General features: G+C 43.7%; 1 protein-coding gene across 3 annotated transcripts; it reads right to left on the reverse strand.

Moving 5' to 3' along the window:
• Positions 1 to 75: 75 nt before the first annotated feature.
• Positions 76 to 16769, reverse strand: slc25a44a (solute carrier family 25 member 44a). 3 transcript variants are annotated; one of them, XM_045688048.2, is made up of 5 exons: positions 16524 to 16756; positions 5151 to 5193; positions 4019 to 4710; positions 3734 to 3861; positions 76 to 2405 (listed from the first exon to the last, which is right to left on the reverse strand). In XM_045688048.2, exons 3-5 carry the CDS (start codon positions 4653 to 4655, stop codon positions 2214 to 2216), a joined length of 957 nt encoding a protein of 318 aa, XP_045544004.1. In that variant the 5' UTR covers positions 4656 to 4710; positions 5151 to 5193; positions 16524 to 16756; the 3' UTR covers positions 76 to 2213. The 3 variants fall into 3 exon arrangements, with proteins under 3 accessions (XP_045544004.1, XP_045544002.1, XP_045544003.1); XM_045688046.2 differs by lacking the exon at positions 5151 to 5193 and having other exon boundaries at positions 4019 to 4760; XM_045688047.2 differs by lacking the exon at positions 5151 to 5193 and having other exon boundaries at positions 445 to 2405; positions 16524 to 16769.
• Positions 16770 to 19806: the final 3037 nt, after the last annotated feature.

Genomic DNA, 19806 nt, shown 5'->3' on the forward strand with positions numbered 1-19806 from the left:
TTGGTGTAACAGTGAGGATCAAATCAGCTTCAGGCACACTGTAGGGTTGTTACACAAGTAGGCCTGTTCCTGAAACAGTGTGAAGTCCAATTTATTGTACAAACTGTCAATGACCTTGCAATTCAAATTCATGAGTTATGATTTTTTTGCTAAGCATTAGGAGACATTTAAAGGCTTGGTTGTGCTGTGACAGTTTCCATCAACTTAAAATAACTTGTGCAAATCTATTTAATTTATCCAAAACACAGTTGTGACCTGAAATTGTTGCTAATTGTAACTCTCATTGAAGAAATCAGAACACCCTATCCAGTTAACATGGGTATACTTCACAACTGAGCATGGTGCCAAATATCGCTACTCTGCTTTATTGTTAAAACCAACGTGTTTTGGCTCCTAGCCTTCATAAGGTTGGTTGTGGAGAGAGAGGACACAGAGACTGTTGGGCAAATTCAATGTGTGAATTCTTACAAACAAGGTTCATTTCACAACTTACAGAAAGAAAACGTGAAATATTCAAAGCACAACCTTATTCACTATAGCATATACTCCATAAAATGTATGTAGTACATTTAGAAACCATTAATTACATTTCTAAATCTAATTTTTGCCAAGTAACACTTCATAGAGCATGATATTGTGGCATGTTTCAGGACAATGGACTCTTAAAATGGCTGCCTCACCATACACATGATCAAAAGTATGTGGACACCTACTTGTCCAACCTCTCATTCCAAAATCATGGCCATTCATATGGAGTTTGTAACAGCCTCCACTCTGGGAAGGCTTTGCACTAGATGTTGGAACATTGCTGCAGGGACTCCTCCACCAAACTTTATAGTTGGCACTATGCATTCGGGCAAGTAGCGTTCTCCTGGCATCCGCCAAACCGCCAGATGAAGCTTTTCCACTGCTCCAGAGTCCAAGCTTTACATCACTCCAGCTGACGCTTGGCATTGCGCATGGTGATCTTAGGCTTGTGTGCGGGTGCCCATTTCATGAAGCTCCAGACCAAGTTATTTTGTTGCTTCCAGAGGCAGTTTGGAACTTGGTATTGTGTTGCAACCGAGGACAGATTATTTTTACACGCTACGCACTTCAGCAGTCCCATTCTGTGAGCTTGTGTGGCCTACCACTTTGCGGCTGAGCTGTTGTTGCTCCTAGATGTTTCCACCTCACAATAACAGCACTTACAGTTGACCAGGGCAGCTCAAGCAGGGTATAAATTTGAGGTGGCATCTTATGACACAGCCACATTGAAAGTCATTGAGCTCTTCAGTAAGGCAATTCTACTGCCAATGTTTGTCTATGGAGATTGCATGGCTGTGTGCTCAATTTTATACACCTGTCAGCAACTGGTGGAGCTGAACTAGCCGAATCCACTAATTTGAAAGGGTGTGCACATACTTTTGTATATAGTGTACTATTCCCAACAGTCGACAAGCATTGAGGGCAGGAGTAGGTAGTACTGTTTTTAAATTGAGATGTGTTGAGGAAGCACCAGTAATTTTACCATGCCATAGTGTTTCCCAAGCCTACTTTGAATAACTTGCTTTACACAAATCATATTCAGAGAAAAAGGGTACTAGAGAGCAGTTCTGCTCTTATTCAACATAGCCCTGGTCCTTTCTCACCATAGGAAGAGAACTTGTTTGTTGAATGTAATAACCTGCCCTGTCGACAGGCTCTCAGCAGGGTTGTCTACATTACCTTTGCCAGTGAAACGCAACCACTGGGTGAATACATGAACAATACAAAGCTGAAAACATGTACCATTTAAAGTTAACATAAACACCATTATTTAAGGGCAACAGAGGGTTTGTGAGAGTCCCGTTTGAAAACTAGTTTAACCCAGTGTAAAATTTACCAAGCCTTATAATTGGTAAATTAAATTACTCTCCTTATTAATTACACTTTAATTTGCTTACTCTGCTGCAACAACTCACACATTTTTCTCCATACCTCTAATTGACAAGTTCCAATATCTACAGTTGTACTCCCTGAAAACAAAAAGGTATGAATCATAATTCCTCTGCCCAAACATGATAAAATCCACCAACCTCACATTAAAACATAAAAAAGGCAACAGTTTTTGAAAGGCAAACCGAATCAGCAATATGGGGGACCAGGTAGCCATGTTTTGTCTGTGTTTGACAGTGTCCCTGGCTATCTGGCCCAGTCTAGCCTGGGTCTGTCCCTGGTTGTCCCTCTGGTATTTACCAGTGTCTAGAGTTGACCAGCTCAGGCCGCAGGCTCAGTCTCTTGAGGGTCTCGTAGCCCACCACGATGACCACGGCCGTCGGGGTTGAGGAGATGATGCGGGCAGACAACCCCTTAGTCATCCCCCAGGGTCCTTCCTCTGCCAGCAGCTGCTTGAAGGTTGCAATGACCGATGACCTGCCCTCCACCTTAGCCACAGTGAGAAAGGTTCATATCACCCAAAAAAATACCTTTAGAGTCCATAGAGAAATAGATGGATCGAGGTAGAAAGACAAATGAGGAGTCCCTTCAGAGTCTTGACAAATGCCTACTCAGTTGTTTCTTGGTGAACATGGGAATTTTTCTGGCTATGTATTTAAGCTAGGCAAATCATTCTCATGAACATTTAAATATCCCCTGAAAAATCCATGTTTGTAAATGTTGGCCTGAAAACCCCTTGAACCTGCTTTGTAAAATATAATGAATTGAACTCACAAGTGCCTTGAACAGTATATACCCCCAAAATACAGTGCATTCGGAAAGTATTCACACCTCTTGACTTTTTCCACATTGTTACATTACAGCCTTATTGTAAAATGTATTACATTGATGAAGAAACAATCTACACACAATACTCCATTATGACAAAGCAGGAACTGGCTTTTAGAAATGTTTCCAAATGTATAAAAAAAATATCATATTTACATAAGTATTCAGACCCTTTACTCAGTTGAAGCACCTTTGGCAGTGATTACAGCCTCGAGTCTTCTTGGGTATGACGCTACAAGCTTGGCACATATTTGGGGAGTTTCTCCCATTCCTCTCTGCAGATCCTTTCAAGCTCTGTCAGGTTGGACGGGGAGCGTTGCTGCACAGCTATTTTCAGGTCTCTCCAGAGATGTTCGATCGGGTTCAAGTCCAGGCTCTGGCTGGGCCACTCAATGACATTCAGAAACTTGTCCGGAAGGCACTCCTGCATTGTCTTGGCTGTGTGCTTAGGGTCATTGTCCTGTTGGAAGGTGAACTTTCACCCCAGTCTGAGGTCCTGAGCGCTCTGGAGCAGGTTTTCATCAATGATCTAGACAGGTGTGTGCCTTTCCAATCAATTGAATTTGTCCAATCAAGTTATAGAAGCATCTCAAGGATGATCAATGCAAACAGGATGCACCAACTTCAACTATCATAGCAAAGGGTCTGAATATTTAAGTAAATAAGGCATCTTCTTTATAAATGTGCCAAATATTCTAAAAACCTGTTTTCGCTTTGTCATTATGGGATATTGTGTGTAGATTGTTTAAAAAAAAAGGCTGTAAAGTGACTAAATGTGGAGAAAGGGTCTGAATACTTTCCAAATGCACTGTATGTCCAATAAGAGAATCTGGTATGGTAAACTTGAAATGGTTTGCAAACCATGTCACCAGTGATTACAAAAAGGATTAACTTAGACAATAACACTGAATATGAATGTGTCACTCTTCGTTCAGTTAAACCATAACAAGGATTGTTTACAGACAAAGCAATATACTTGTGGTTTTACCTGCACTCTGGCCCGCACAACATCCATGGGATTGGTGATGGTGGAGGCTGTGGCTGCTGCCATTGGCCCGGCGATGGCCTGCAGCAGCAGGTGAGGACAATCACTGGGGGCTAGTTTGGAAAGGTTCTCTGTAAACATAAACATAGTGAAAATGTAAGGCGCAAAAACATTTCAGATGCATTTCAAGCAGCTTTAGAATTGCCCATGTCATATCATAGAAAACCTAGCTAAAATCTAGTACTGCTTGCTTAGTATCTGCCTGCTATGGCAGGTAGAGTCGCCTACCTGCATAAAAATGATAAAAAGGCCACCACACCGCACTATTGGGGATGTAGGTGAGGAGGGATGCCACGTATCCCCGGTAAAATCCCCGGAAACCGTCAGCGGCGCATATCTGCACCACAATATCCCTGGTTTGTCCGAAAGTCACTTTGCTCTTGGATGTCGCCATCATTATTTTGGGTTTGACCTTGAAGCGGCTCAGGTGTCCCACCTGGCCTTGCATCATGAGCTGCTGAGAGACCATATCTATGGGCACAGTGATGGTCTGGGCCACCAGGGACGCCGCTCCCCCTGCCCACAGAGACTTCACTGTGTTATTGCTGGAATATTGGGACACGTACTTCCTTACCAGTTCATAGGTGGTGATGTAGGCCTGGCCTGAGATCAAGGTGAAGGTGTTAACCATAAAGCCTCGGTAGAGGCCTCGCGGGCCCTCCGCCTTCAGGATCTTGTAGAAGGCGTCAAAGGTGCCCGTGTAGAGGGACTTGCCCTTCTGCACCTGCAGCCGGGTGCGGATGAGGGTGAACGGGTAGACTGTGGCCCTGGTGGTCATGGTCATGAACACACCCAGGGAGTAGAACTTTTTCTTGTCCAGGTCCTCCCATTCAATGATCCGGATGTTGCGTTTCTTCTCCTCCATCCTGCCTGCTGGTGTCCACAGCTCCTTGTTGAATGGACCGCGCCCTCCACAACACCTGATGGACCAAGAGAAGGACATTGAGGCAGGTAGACATCATGGGTCGTTCTGCCTCAAAAAGCACAAAAAGAGGATTTCATCACTCACCATCTCAGATTGTTTTGAAATAGTTTGTTGTTAGAAACAGATATAATAACCATTCCTGCAACATTATTTGTTTATTTAAAGACAATTTGAACTCTGAGAAATTAAGCTAATTGATTGCACCAAAATTGGCCATTTCAATTTATAGAATATTCAATAAATATAGTAACCAACATCTGATTTGAACCAGACCCCTTATTAGCAATGATTACTTGAGGAACCCAAATAAATTGTCAAAAGCCAACCACAGACCCCCCAACCCAAGCCCACCCCAACGGCAAGTATACAGCATCAGTTCGCTGTCTGACGAGTATTATGAAGCTGCGACTAGGAGTATTGTTTCTTTCTTCATACCATGTAATGTATTCTCAATGAATTTGGTGATGGCCATCTTCCCCTGTTCAGAGAAATTAGTATTTGAAATCGTTGAGTTTATGTACCATCATACAACAGCATATTACCAGGTTCTGATCACAAGATGGTGCTGTTGAATGTCCCCCACACCCTCAATGTTCATTTAAGACTGAACCTTCCTATGATGATTTATAAATGTAAATTGAGTGTTTAAGTTAGAACATACATAAAATAAAAGCATATAAAACCAAAAAAATTGCCTTGAGGACTACTCATTCCTCATTTCACTTCTTTGTTCAGTGCATCTATTGCAGTGATGTCGCTACATCCAAATTGATATTGGCAACCAGTTGCAGTGGTTTGTTCCTTAATGGTGCAGATGTTATGCACCAAAAACAAGCATATGTCCTCTCCATTTGGCCAAGAAAATGACCTTGCTGGATAACTTGGATGCATGAATTTCACATTTACGTCCATGTTTTCATCAAGGTTAATTACTGTTACAGCAATGCAAATTTTTATGATGAGAACTAGCAGGCTTTACAGAAGCTCACAGACAATTAAAAAGAGAGAGAGGCTTGAATGTGTGAACACTTCTCAATTGTGCTGTGTTACGGTGATGGCAGACTACGTGGTCTCTTGCCTTCTCTAACACAGCACAGCAAAACAATATATTGTGTAAGTTGAGCGATAAAGACAGACTTATTTACAAGTTGAAGAGCTAAGTAACTCCTCGTTTATTTCATTAGCACCAGCTTCACAACACAAAACATGTCGCAGAGCAAAAACACAACCTTTTTTTTTCCATCAACATGACCATGTCCAAATGAATAGATAAACAAAAAAAAACACATGACCATAAAATATTTTGCAACAAAAGATTAGATAAATGAATTGGATCAAAGTAAATAAAACATTTCCCCAACCATTGTGTTCTGGGGTTGTTGGCCTTTTTGGTTAATTAGCTTTTTTATTACATTTTTTAACACTTGCTCATTGAGTAGTGTTTTGCCCTTTCTCAAACTGTTAAAACAGTGCCCAACCCTTGCTTTTTGCTGCTATGCCCCTTCATTTGCTTTTCAGGTCATTCACTTTTTTGTTGAGTAGTGTTTCTATTTCAGCTATTTGTGCTTTTTTATTTTATCTTTAGCACCCTTTCTCAGGCTATTGGACTTGGCAATAAGAGTGAGGTTGCCTGTGCTCTCCGCTTTGAGTGCAAATTTGTCTGCTGAGGTCTTGGGAGCATTTATGTCATCTGTCAGTCTTCTTTTCTTCCCTTTAAGTTCATCTATAAGGTCTTTCCTCTTTGTTTTTTTGCTCTTCCATTCTTCACTGTCTGTTCTTCTTGATGTGTCACATACCTCTGCCTTGCAGATGCCACTGACATCAGCAGCGGTCTGTCAATGCACACATGTATGCCACCCACAGCTCTTATGTGGTCAACTACACATCTCTGTGCTACGTATGAATCTTCCTTCAAGTTCTCCACTTCAATCTGCCGATTGATGGAGAATCCGCGCTCTACTGAGGCTTGCCCGTGTGACAGTAAGAAGAGTTGGCGGCAAAGTCTCCACAGATTTCTGAGCTCTGACATTACTCATGTAAAAATCTGTCCAAAATGTGTCCATGCTGTCTTGGACAGGATCAAAGTTTACAAACAGTGTTGGGCCTGGACAATGTCATCAATAAAAATGTGAGTATTGTCGAATGTCATCATCACAATCTTCTTCCTTCACCCGATGACTATTTACAAGGTAGGTCAGGGCCTTCGTCAACTTTGCTGTACACAGCATCTTTCCATTTGTGCCTGCCATTCCCCTTGGATCCAAGAAAGAAAGATGCGAGACCAGAGAGTACTTCAATGGAGATTTCTCTATGAGTTTGTTAACAGTTGTGAGCATACACTTCTTGCAACCGAGACAAGTCTCACACAATACTTCGAGTAACAAAGCCCAAGTCGACCTTGTGAGGAGTCTATGTGATTGGATGACTGGGTCACCAGGGGTTTTCGCTTCTGTCATGAGGTCTGGCTTAATGAATCTACTCATCAAGCTCTTAAGCAACTTGATCAAGTCTGTAGAGAGAAATGGCACCATGGGCTTATCGGTCTGGTAGCGTGTGAGGAATGGTGTTACTTTGCTCACTGACAAGATGAAATTCAGTTTTGCTGTCATGAGAGGGTCCTTAACAGCCTCCTGAATCACCTCAAAGAACTTTGTGTCTGGATTTGGACATCTCTTCTCTACAACCTTCACATGTTGCCATATGGGCTAAATACTCTAAAGCTCTTTCAAGCACGGGCACATTTTCAACCCACCGTGTCTTGCCAAACTTAAGTGGCATTGAGGGATCTAATGATCCAATGATGTTAAAGTAGTCCTCCCAACGGGCTGGAGTATCCTTCAGAAGTTGGTACATAGCATGCAGTACACTGTCGACTTTCCACTCTGTTTCTTCCACTCCCTTCTGAAATGCTCCATGGAGACCGCAACTGCCTATGTTTATAAGGTGTAGGACTACTTTATTCTCATAGGGCTTCTCAACCTTTGAGTAAAATGACCAATTTACATTTGGTCCATCCATGGAGATCTGAACCATGTTTTTCTTTGGTAGATCTTCGGTGCGCTTCTCACAGACAGCTTTAAGGTCCAACGCAGTCGCATGTCCCATAAATGTAGAATCTTAAATTCGTCACAACTTTCCTCATCCCATAAACGGACGTGAAAGTCACACTGCTTTGACTGTTTTTTTCTGTTAAGGCTCTCATCAAAGTGAAGTACATAATCCTCCTCCCCAGTAGACAATTTTTTTTAGACAAGTGCTTGAAATGAGGAGCCAAGCCATGTGTGCACACATAGTTGGACTTTGTTGGCCCGCATGCGAAGGTCTTGGCTATTGCACTGTCTGGGAACATCGCTGAGAACGGCACACCTAAGAGTAAAAAAATATATATTGATTTTAAACACTTATTTCTGTTTCTAGCCTGTGTGTGAACGTGTATGTGTGTCACAGAGAGAGAAAATGAAATACGAAAACAAACATAACATGTTCCTAAAAATAATTTCATGTTACAGGTGACAGTTTATAAACCATGCCACTCACCCGTGTGTTCACTTGAGTGGAAAGAGTAGTGAGACTCCATCATATTCAGACACCACAATGTCTTAGCCCGCAATGGGTCCTCTTTGTCTTGAGGTGGTGGTGAATGTGGTCCCAGTTGTAGAAGACTGTCTAGGTGGTGATGTAGATGACTTCCACATAGTTCAATAGAGTGGGAGCTGTAAGAAAATTTGTATCCAAGTCTGATGAATGACTAGCTAGCTGGCGTTATCTAGCATTAGTCATGAAACGTTGTCACTAACAACTCCAGCGAACGTTAGCAAACTGTCATTTATTTTAAATGTTCACTGTCCAGCGCGGCTTGCCGCAAGTTGGCTAACGTAACGTTAACAACTTAGCTAACGTTTGCTTGCTAGCACTATATTGACAGGTGTGATTCTGTGGGAGAACTGACTGAGACATCTAGATAACGTTAGCTAACAACAACATAGCAAACGTTAATTTTACCGAATAATTCTGTAACGTTAAAGTTAATTTACCTAACCACGAAGAGACAGAATAATCTAGCTAACTAATTAACGTTAGTAACTAACTAAGTATGGTTGTTGTATTCCTTTTTACATGTTACCAGGGGTAGGACCTACCTGCTTTTAACTTGCGGAGTGCCGTCCTGTGTGATGCTCCAGCAGCATGGCTCGTCACAGCTGCTTCGCCCATGGCGTGAACTTTTATTGATTTGCTGCAGGCTCTGTATTGGGCCATATGGATGTCCCGCAGATCTTTATCAAGCCAGTCTTTGTAAATGTCTTTGGTGAGCCACGAGTCCTGGAATTTACATTTTCCAGGCATGGCTGAAGGTTCGCTTAAGCTTAGCTTTCTCGTTTGCTTGCCGCTGTTTAATCTGCATCATTCGACTTCAGTCACTTATGCACGCACGTGACGTCGCACTCTCGAGGCAGGTGGCGCGTGAAACAAGGATGCACAGACAGCGGAAGACACACATGCAGACAGCGGAACGTAGCCCATTACTGACGCTTATTTTTTTTTAAACTTAACTTCAATTTCTATTCTTGCACAAAACATATAATTTCAAGCCCTTTCAATGACCCATGTCTATTTTCAAAAACTTTTTCTCAAATTCACAAACTTTCAAGGATTTCGAGGACCCGTGGGAACCCTGCATGAAGTGTGTCTAGATAAATATTTCGGTTTTAGTTTGTTAAATTAATGTGTAGCAAACAGATTAGTGACTTTTATTAGGGCTGACCCCAATTAGTCGACTGGTAGATTGTTTGGTCGTTAGGCTGTTGGTCGACCGAGATTGTTTTAATTTGAGCAGTAACATATATATTTGAGCCAATCTCAGTGAACTAACCCATTACGGACACCTAGATTAAAAGCCAATTCATGCTTCATCCATATCAAGCTCCGTACCGCATCGGCTCCCAAATGTTGTAACAATGCGGAGGGCTCTGTTATAGCTTCGCATTGACATGATTGGTTGACGGTAGAAAACAAACGGACTTCCTTGACAACAGCTCTGTACTGTTCCGGATGCTGGAGTGAGTAGTCGTGCTGTTCTTCGCTCCGCGGGTAATATTACATTTCCTTACATTCCTTACGTTACAACGGAACGATTTGATTAGTGTAATGTTAGCTAGTTAGCTACATAGTTGTCTTTGCATCAAGGATAAAGGTGTAGCTAAAGGTGTAGGTGTAGCTTTGAGAAACTAACTTTGAGAAACTAACAAGGTTAGCTAGCCAGCTAGCCAGCTGTATTCGTTTGTTCGCGCTGTTTTCCAAACGGCGTCAACATCACAACATCACAGCCACTGCTAGCTAGCCAACTTTACCAACTAGCGGTACTGTAGAAACTAAAAACATTACAACGGAACGATTTGATTAGTGTAACGTTAGCTAGCTACATAGTTGTCTGTGTATCAAAGATAAAGGTAAACGCAGCCACTGCTAACTAGCCAACTCTACCAGCTACCAGCAAGCAGTACTGTATCATTTTTAGTCAATAAGATTTTTGCAACGAGTTGTGTAGTCCACTTGTGTAGCTAGCAGGACTGACTGTGTTAGCTAGCCAACGTTTAATTACTTCTGTGTTATAAAAGGAACTAGTCACGGACACGAATGATCCATTGATAGTTTGTTGTAACCAAGTATTGGTGCTAACCGTGTGTTATTGGATGCTAGCATGCTAGTTAGCTACGGCGTCATAAGACACGGTGCACTGGGTGGGTTTCACGGAAGAATACTGTACCAAGTTATCTAGCTGAATAAACTAAGTTTGAGCCTATTCCTGGAAACATTGAACCACTGTAGTTTACATCAATTATAATTTCTAAGTGGAAGCTGGAATAGTTATTTGAGTGTTTCAGCGAATGGTTAGTGAGGTAGGCCCTGCTCTCTCGCTTCCCCAGTTGTTTAGTTAATTTTCTTTACAATCTCCTTTGCATTTGCGTACCCTCTCCTGTAGCCTGTCAACTATGTGTCTGTCTATCCCCGTTCTCTCCTCTCTGCACAGGCCACACAAACGCTTCACACCGCATGGCCGCTGCCACTCTAACCTGGTGGTCCCAGTGCGCACAACCCACGTGGCGTTCCAGGTCTCCGGCAGCCTCTGGAACTGCCGGTCTGCGGCCAACAAGGCAGAGTTCATCTCAGCCTATGCTACCCTCCAGTCCCTCGACTTCTTGGCGCTGACGGAAACATAGATTACCACAGAAAACACTGCTACTCCTACTGCTCTCTCCTCGTCTGACCACGTGTTCTCGCATACCCCGAGAGCATCTGGTCAGCGGGGTGGCGGGACTGGAATCCTCATCTCTCCCAAGTGGACATTCTCTCTTTCTCCCCTGACCCATCTGTCTATCTCCTCCTTTGAATTCCATGCTGTCACAATCACTAGCCCATTCAAGCTTAACATCCTTATCATTTATCGCCCTCCAGGTTCCCTTGGAGAGTTCATCAATGAGCTTGACGCCTTGATAAGTTCCTTTCCTGGGGATGGCTCACCCCTCACAATTCTGGGTGACTTTAACCTCCCTACGTCTACCTTTGACTCATTTCTCTCTGCCTCCTTCTTTCCACTCCTCTCCTCTTTTGGCCTCACCCTCTCACCGTCCCCCCCTACTCACAAGGCAGGCAATACACTTGACCTCATCTTCACTAGATGCTGTTCTTCTACCAATCTCACTGCAACTCCCCTCCAAGTCTCCGACCACTACCTTGTATCCTTTTCCCTCTCGCTCTCCTCCAACACTACTCACTCTGCCCCTACTCAGATGGTATTGTGCCGTCGCAACCTTCGCTCTCTCTCTCCTGCTACTCTCTCCTCTTCCATCCTATCATCTCTTCCCTCTGCTCAATCCTTCTCCAACCAATCTCCTGATTCTGCCTCCTCTCCTCCCTTTCTGTATCCTTTGACTCTCTATGTCCCCTATCCTCCCGGCCGGCTCAGTCCTCCCCTCCTGCTCCGTGGCTTGACGACTCATTGCGAGCTCACAGAACAGGGCTCCGGGCAGCCGAGCGGAAATGGAGGAAAACTAGCCTCCCTGCGGACCTGGAATATTTTCACTCCCTCCTCTCCACATTTTCTTCCTCTGTTTCTGCTGCTAAAGCCACTTTCTACCACTCTAAAGTCCAAGCATTTGCCTCTAACCCTAGGAAGCTCTTTGCCACCCTCCTCCCTCCTGATTCCTCCTACCCCTCCCCCCCCCTCTCTGCGGACGACTTCCTCTGCGGACGACTCCCTTACCTCACCTCGCTCATCAACTCATTCTTGACCGCTGGCTACGTCCCTTCAATCTTCAAGAGAGCGAGAGTTGCACCCCTTCTCAAAAAACCTACACTCGATCCCTCCGACGTCAACAACTACAGACCAGTATCCCTTCTTTCTTTCTTTCCTCTCCAAAACTCTTGAGCGTGCCGTCTTTGGCCAGCTCTCTTGCCATCTCTCTCAGAATGACCTTCTTGATCCAAATCAGTCAGGTTTCAAGACTGGTCATTCAACTGAGACTGCTCTTCTCTGTGTCACGGAGGCTCTCCACACACTGCTAAAGCTAACTCTCTCTCCTCTGCTCTCATCCTTCTAGACCTATCTGCTGCCTTTGATACTGTGAACCATCAGATCCTCCTCTCCACCCTCTCAGAGTTGGGCATCTCCGGCGTGGCTTACTCTTGGATTGCGTCCTACCTGACAGGTCGCTCCTACCAGGTGGCATGGCGAGAATCCGTCTCCGCACCACGTGCTCTCACCACTGGTGTCCCCCAGGGCTCAGTTCTAGGCCCTCTCCTATTCTCGCTATACACCAAGTCACTTGGCTCTGTCATATCCTCACATGGTCTTTCCTATCATTGCTACGCAGACGACACACAATTAATCTTCTCCTTTCCCGCTTCTGATAACCAGGTGGCGAATCGCATCAGTGCATGTCTGGCAGACATACCCATGTGGATGACGGATCACCACCTCAAGCTGAACCTCGGCAAGACGGAGCTGCTCTTCCTCCCGGGGAAGGACTGCCCGTTCCATGATCTCGCCATCACGGTTGACAACTCCATTGTGTCCTCCTCCCAGAGTGCTAAGAGCCTTGGCGTGACCCTGGACAACACCCCGACGTTCTCCGCTAACATCAAGGCGGTGACCCGATCCTGTAGGTTCATGCTCTACAACATTCGCAGAGTACAACCCTGCCTCACACAGGAAGCGGCACAGGTCCTAATCCAGGCACTTGTCATCTCCCGTCTGGATTACTGCAACTCGCTGTTGGCGGGGCTCCCTGCCTGTGCCATCAAACCCCTACAACTCATCCAGAATGCCGCAGCCCGTCTGGTGTTCAACCTTCCCAAGTTCTCTCACGTCACCCCGCTCCTCCGCACACTCCACTGGCTTCCAGTTGAAGCTCGCATCTGCTACAAGACCATGGTGCTTGCCTACTGAGCTGTGAGGGGAACGGCACCTCCGTACCTTCAGGCTCTGATCAGTCCCTACACCCAAAGAAGGGCACTGCGTTCATCCACCTCTGGCCTGCTCGCCTCCCTACCTCTGCGGAAGCACAGTTCCCGCTCAGCCCAGTCAAAACTGTTCGCTGCTCTGGCACCCCAATGGTGGAACAAGCTCCCTCACGATGCCAGCGGAGTCAATCACCACCTTCCGGAGACACCTGAAACCCCACCTCTTTAAGGAATACCTGGGATAGGATTAAGTAATCCTTCTACCCCACCCAAAAAAGATATAGATGTACTATTGTAAAGTGGTTGTTCCACTGGATATCATAAGGTGAATGCACCAATTTGTAAGTCGCTCTGGATAAGAGCGTCTGCTAAATGACGTAAATGTAATGTAAATGTTCCGCGAAGCATGAATGCTCAGACTTCTGCGGAGGTCGTATCACCGTAAATGCTGCATTGCCAATGCAGACGTTGGATTGACCATGCGCCCAGATGCACTTCTCTCTCCAGAAGGCGCTCTATTCCGCCAATTTGTGCACATTAATTGTTTCATAACTTCAAATCAAAATCAAATTTATTTATATAGCCCTTCGTACATCAGCTGATATCTCAAAGTGCTGTACAGAAACCCAGCCTAAAACCCCAAACAGCAAGCAATGCATGTGAAAGAAGCACGGTGGCTAGGAAAAACTCCCTAGGAAAAACTCCCTAAAAAGGCCAAAAACCTAGGAAGAAACCTAGAGAGGAACCAGGCTATGAGGGGTGGCCAGTCCTCTTTTGGCTGGGCCGGGTGGATATTATAACAGAACATGGTCAAGATGTTAAAATGTTCATAAATGACCAGCATGGTCAAATAATAATAATCATAGTAGTTGTCGAGGGTGCAACAAGCACGTCCGGTGAACAGGTCAGGGTTCCATAACTTCATTGTGTGAATTGTTTGCGTTTGAATAGAAAAGTAAAACACGTAATAATAAACACACAATGAGTAACGATAACTTGGTTATATACACGGAGTACCAGAACCGAGTCGATGTAATTGAGGTAGATCTGTAACAGCCGTGCGGTAGCAGAGAGAACAGTCTATGACTTGGGAGGCTGGAGTCTGACAATTTTTAGGGCCTTCCTCTGACACCGGTTAACATAGAGGTCCTGGATGATGACAGGGATCTCAGCCCTAGTGATGTACTGGGCAGTACACACTACCCTCTATAGCTCCTTGTGGTTGATGACAAGCAGTTGCCATACCAAGTGGTGATGCAGCCAGTCAAGATGCTCTCAATAGTGCAGCTTTAGAATTCTGAGGGCTTTTGCCAAATCTTTTCAGCCTCCTGAGGGGGAAGTGGCATTGCTGTGCACTCGTCATAACTGTGTTGGTGTGTGTGGACCATGATAGATCCTTAGGGATGTGGACATAGGAATTTCAAGCTCTCGACCTGCTCCACTACAGCCCCGTTGAAGTGGATGGGGTGAGCTCGGCCCTCTGTTTCCTGTAGTCCACGGTCAGCTCCTTTGTCTTGCTGATGTTGAGGGAGAGGTTGTTGTTCTGGCAACACACTGCCAGGTCTCTGACCTCCTCCCTATTGGCCATCTTATCGATGTTGGTGATCAGGCCTACCAGTCGTGTCATTGGTAAACTTGGTATTGGAGTTTTGCGTGGCCACACAGAAGTGGGTGAACAGGGAGTACAGGATTCCACTAAGCACGCACCCCTGTGGGGCTCCTGTGTTGAAAATCAGCTTGGCGGATGTGTTGTTGCCTACCCTCACCACCTGGGGGTGGACCATCAGGAAGTCCAAGATGCAGTTGCAGAGGGAGGTGTCCGGTCCCAGGGTCCTTAGCTTAGCGGGCACTATGGTGTTGAATGCTGAGCTGTAGTCAATGAACAGCATTATCACATGGGTGTTTCTCTTGTCCAGGTGGGAAAGGCAGTGTGAAGTGCAATAGAGATTGCGTTATCTGTGGATCTGTTGGGGCGGTATGTGAATTGTGGGCCCAGGGTGTCTGGGATGATGGTGTTGATGTGAGCCATGACAGCCTTTCAAAGCATTTCATGGCTACAGATGTGAGTACTACGGGGCAATAGTCATTTAGACAGGTTACCTTGGCCTTCTTGGGCACAGGGACTATGGTGGTCTGCTTGAAACATGTAGGCATTACAGACTGGTTCAGGGAGAGGTTGAAAATGTCAGTGAAGACACTTGCCAGCTGGTCAGCGCATGCCCTGCGGCCTTGTGAATGTTAACCTGTTTAAAGGTCTTACATCGGCTACGGAGAGCATGATCACAAAGTCATCCAGAACAGCTGGTGCTCTCATGCATTGTTCAGTGTTGCTTGCCTCGAAGCACGCATAGAAGGCTTTCAGCTAGTCTGGTAGGCCTGCGTCAATGGGCAGCTCGCGGCTGGATTTCCCTTTGCAATCCGTGATAGTTTGCCAGATCTGACAGTTACGCTTACACACAGGTGTTCAGAGCACACTATATAGATAATTAGTACACGCGGCCACTTAGGTCTTCTGTAAACATGCAATGTAACATGGAGATATGGCCATGTGGGATCACTAACCCTATAAAGGTGGTAGTAATTAAAAAAAAAAAATAATTATCCTCGCTGATATGAAAGATACCTTACTTATATTTCCAAAACCGTACCACATGCGATGCATTTTAACGTTAAGAAAAAGTGTCAAAACCTTAACAAAATTCCCTTGACCATAAGATACTATCGTCAATAGGCACTTAAGCAGTTAGCGTCTAGGAATGGGTTAGTGTTAGATACAAATAATGGCTACAATAACCATGTTTCCATCCAGTTTTTAATGCGAGTAATGTCATACCGTATTTTTTTAAATCAAGACAGCTGCGGAAACAGCAAGTTTCAGTGTAATTTTATAAATGCAGACAGAATTTGTTAATTCGACATTGTGGGAATTTGTGTCGTAAAATTCATAATTTGGTAGAGTTGAAAATGCGATGGAAACATTTTAATTTCGTTGTTTTTTTTCCGGTACATTAACTTAAGCGAAAAAGTACATGTGCTCACTACGTAATCACGCACTGATTTGTATCTGCAACAAGTCAGTTTGGTGGAATTACCACTGGTGGGAACATTCGCATATTTTCTTTTGCGGATTTATTACTTTCGCATGAAAATCGATCCGCAATTGTATGGAAACCTAGCTATTGTGACAATATTTTCTGCAGACAGCGCACACGCAATTGAAGAATACAATTTAACATCAGCGCTCTGGTTAAACCTATCGCATGAACTGTTGATAAAAAGCTTAGCTATGTGTCATCGTAGGAATAAACATGGTGCATCGACCTTACAAAACAAGGAAACGTGACTTACCGTGTTATAGAGCCATTTTCACATAGTTCAAGACGCCATGTCTATGCTACAGAAGGCTAAACTGAACTATAAGTATAACGTTCTAATAGCCTTGTAAAAATAAACATTCGTTGAAAGGATTCGGACTAGTTAGAATATGGTTTGATGTCAAATTCATGCCGTTGATTTGTCAAAGTACGGTCACCGATGCCTGAGCGAGCGTCTCGTCAGCAACACTAAAAAAAAAAATACATCCGGGTCACGACATTTTTCTAAATAAAAGTCCCCTCCCTCTCTTATGAAAAAGATTGCAGTATTACTGCATTACACTGTAGTTGGAGTGCAGTACAACTGCAGTACGCTGCAAATACTGCGTCCAAAATAACATTTTTACTCTAGTAATTTGCAGTACAACTGCAGTATGCTGCAAATACTGCATCCAAAATAACATTTTTACTCCAGTAATTTTGCAGTACAACTGCAGTTACAGTGCCATATAACTGCAGTTCAACTGCAGTTTTTCTGCAATTACTGCGTCCAACAAACCACAGTCGCCTGCAGTTACTGCACTTTTTCAGAACTGCAATCTTTATTTGTAAGGGACGTAACAGTAGAAGTGTCATTAACCTGTAAAATATTAACAGTGATTCATATTTGTTCATATTTAAGTGACATTTGCATTAAGTGTGAGTTTTAAAACATGTTCCAAGGTCAAATAAATGCCACAAATACAGTACACTGTATATGAAATACATATTGGCTTATAGAGAGAAACGATTTCTAGGTGCCGAAGTAAAAGTGGGGTTGGAATTATTCACTTGGGTTTTTAGTATCTAAATGTGGTGTTATTTCATTTTTTAAAAATTTTTTATTTCACCTTTATTTAACCAGGTAGGCTAGTTGAGAACAAGTTCTCATTTGCAACTGCGACCTGGCCAAGACAAAGCATAGCAATTCGACACATTCAACAACACAGAGTTACACATGGAATAAACAAAACATACAGTCAATAATACACTAGAACAAAAGAGAACAAAAAGTCTATATACAGTGAGTGCAAATGAGGTAAGTTAAGGGAGTTAAGGCAATAAATAGGCCATGGTGGCGAAGTAATTACAATATAGCAATTAAACACTGGAATGGTAGATGTGCAGAAGATGAATGTGCAAGTAAATATACTGGGGTGCAAAGGAGCAAGATTTAAAAAAAAAAAATACAGTATGGGGATGAGGTAGGTAGATAGATGGGCTGTTTACAGATGGGCTATGTACAGGTGCAGTGATCTGTGAGCTGCTCTGACAGCTGGTGCTTAAAGCTAGTGAGGGAGATATGAGTCTCCAGTTTCAGAGATTTTTGCAGTTCGTTCCAGTCATTGGCAGCAGAGAACTGGAAAGAAAGACGACCAAAGGAGGAATTGGCTTTGGAGGTGAGGTGGACACGTGTCTTTTATACAGGTAACGAGCTGAGATTAGGAGCACTCCCTTTAAGAGTGTGCTCCTAATTTCAGCTCGTTACCTGTATAAAAGACACCTGGGAACCAGAAATCTTTCTGATTGAGAGGGGGTCAAATACTTATTTCCCTCATTACAAGAAACGTCTGACCTCTGTGATTGCCAACAAGGGTTTTGCCACCAAGTACTAAGTCATGTTTTGCAGAGGGGTCAAATACTTATTTCCCTCATTAAAATGCAAACCATTTTATAACATTTTTGACATGCGTTTTTCTGGATTTTCTTGTTATTCTGTCTCTCACTGTTCAAATAAACCTACCATTAAAATTATAGACTGATCATTTCTTTGTCAGTGGGCAAACGTACAAAATCAGCAGGGGATCAAATACTTTTTTTCCCCTCACTGTACCTGCTGGAGCGCATGCTAAGAGTGGGTGCTGCTATGGTGACCAGTGAGCTGAGAACTCTGTCATGGGGGACAGAGGTCTAAATGACGAGCAACACTTTGTACTCCATTCACTAAACTGTAGGCCTACAGGTGATTAGTTACTGTACAAGCAAAACGATTGATAGTGTGTCCATAGAATACAAAACAGCCAATTGCCTCTTTAAGCCTCTTCTGTCAAGTAAACGGATGAGGTCCAACAAGTCCAGAACAGCAAGGCTTGGTAACAGCACCTACTCTGAGGCTGTGAGATCGGTGAACTCAAGTTGAGTCTAAATCGTACTACTTCACTTTTGTACTGTCACTTTAACTCTCTGCTGAATGACTAATTCAGGACTATATCTTATCAATAGATACAGTTGCAGTCGGAAGTTTACATACACTTACGATGGAGTCATTAAAACTCGTTTTTCAACCACTCCACAAATTTCTTGTTAACAAACTATAGTTTTGGCAAGTCGGTTTGGACATCTACTTTGTGCATGACACAAGTAATTTTTCCAACAATTGTTTCCAGACAGATTATTTCACTTAAAATTCACTGTATCACAATTCCAGTGGGTCAGAAGTTTACATACACTAAGTTGACTGTGCCTTTTAACAGCTTGGAAAATTCCAGAAAATGAGGTCATGGCTTCAGAAGATCCTGATAGGCTAATTGACATCATTTGAGTCAATTGGAGGTGTACCTGTGGATGTATTTTAAGGCCTACCTTCAAACTCAGTGCCTCTTTGCTTGACATCATGGGAAAATCAAAAGAAATCAGCCAAGACCTCAGAAAAATAAATTGTAGACCTCCACAAGTCTGATTCATCCTTGGGAGCAATTTCCAAATGCCTGAAGGTAACACGTTCATCTGTACAAACAATAGTACGCAAGTATAAACACCATGGGACCACGCAGCCGTCATACCGCTCAGGAAGGAGACGCGTTCTGTCTCCTAGAGATGAACATACTTTGGTACAAAAAGTGCAAATCAATCCCAGAACAACAGCAAAGGACCTTGTGAAGATGCTGGAGGAAACGGGTACAAAAGTATCTATATCCACAGTAAAATGAGTCCTATATCGACATAACCTGAAAGGACGCTCAACAAGGCTACAGTTTGCTACAGACTACAGTTTGCAACTGCACATGGGGACAACAATTGTACTTTTTGGAGAAATGTCCTCTAGTCTGATGAAACAAAAATAGAACTGTTTGGCCATAATGACCATCGTTATGTTTGGAGGAAAAAGGGGAGGCTTGCAAGCTGAAGAACACCATCCCAACCGTGAAGCACGGGGGTGGCAGCATCATGTTGTTGGGTTGCTTTGCTGCAGGAGGGACTGGTGCACTTCACAAAATAGATGGCATCATGAGGCAGGAAAATTATGTGGATATATTGAAGCAACATCTCAAGAGATC

Source organism: Salmo salar, chromosome 10 (assembly GCF_965601325.2).
Source record: "Salmo salar chromosome 10, fSalSal1, whole genome shotgun sequence".
Lineage (NCBI taxonomy): Eukaryota > Metazoa > Chordata > Actinopteri > Salmoniformes > Salmonidae > Salmo > Salmo salar.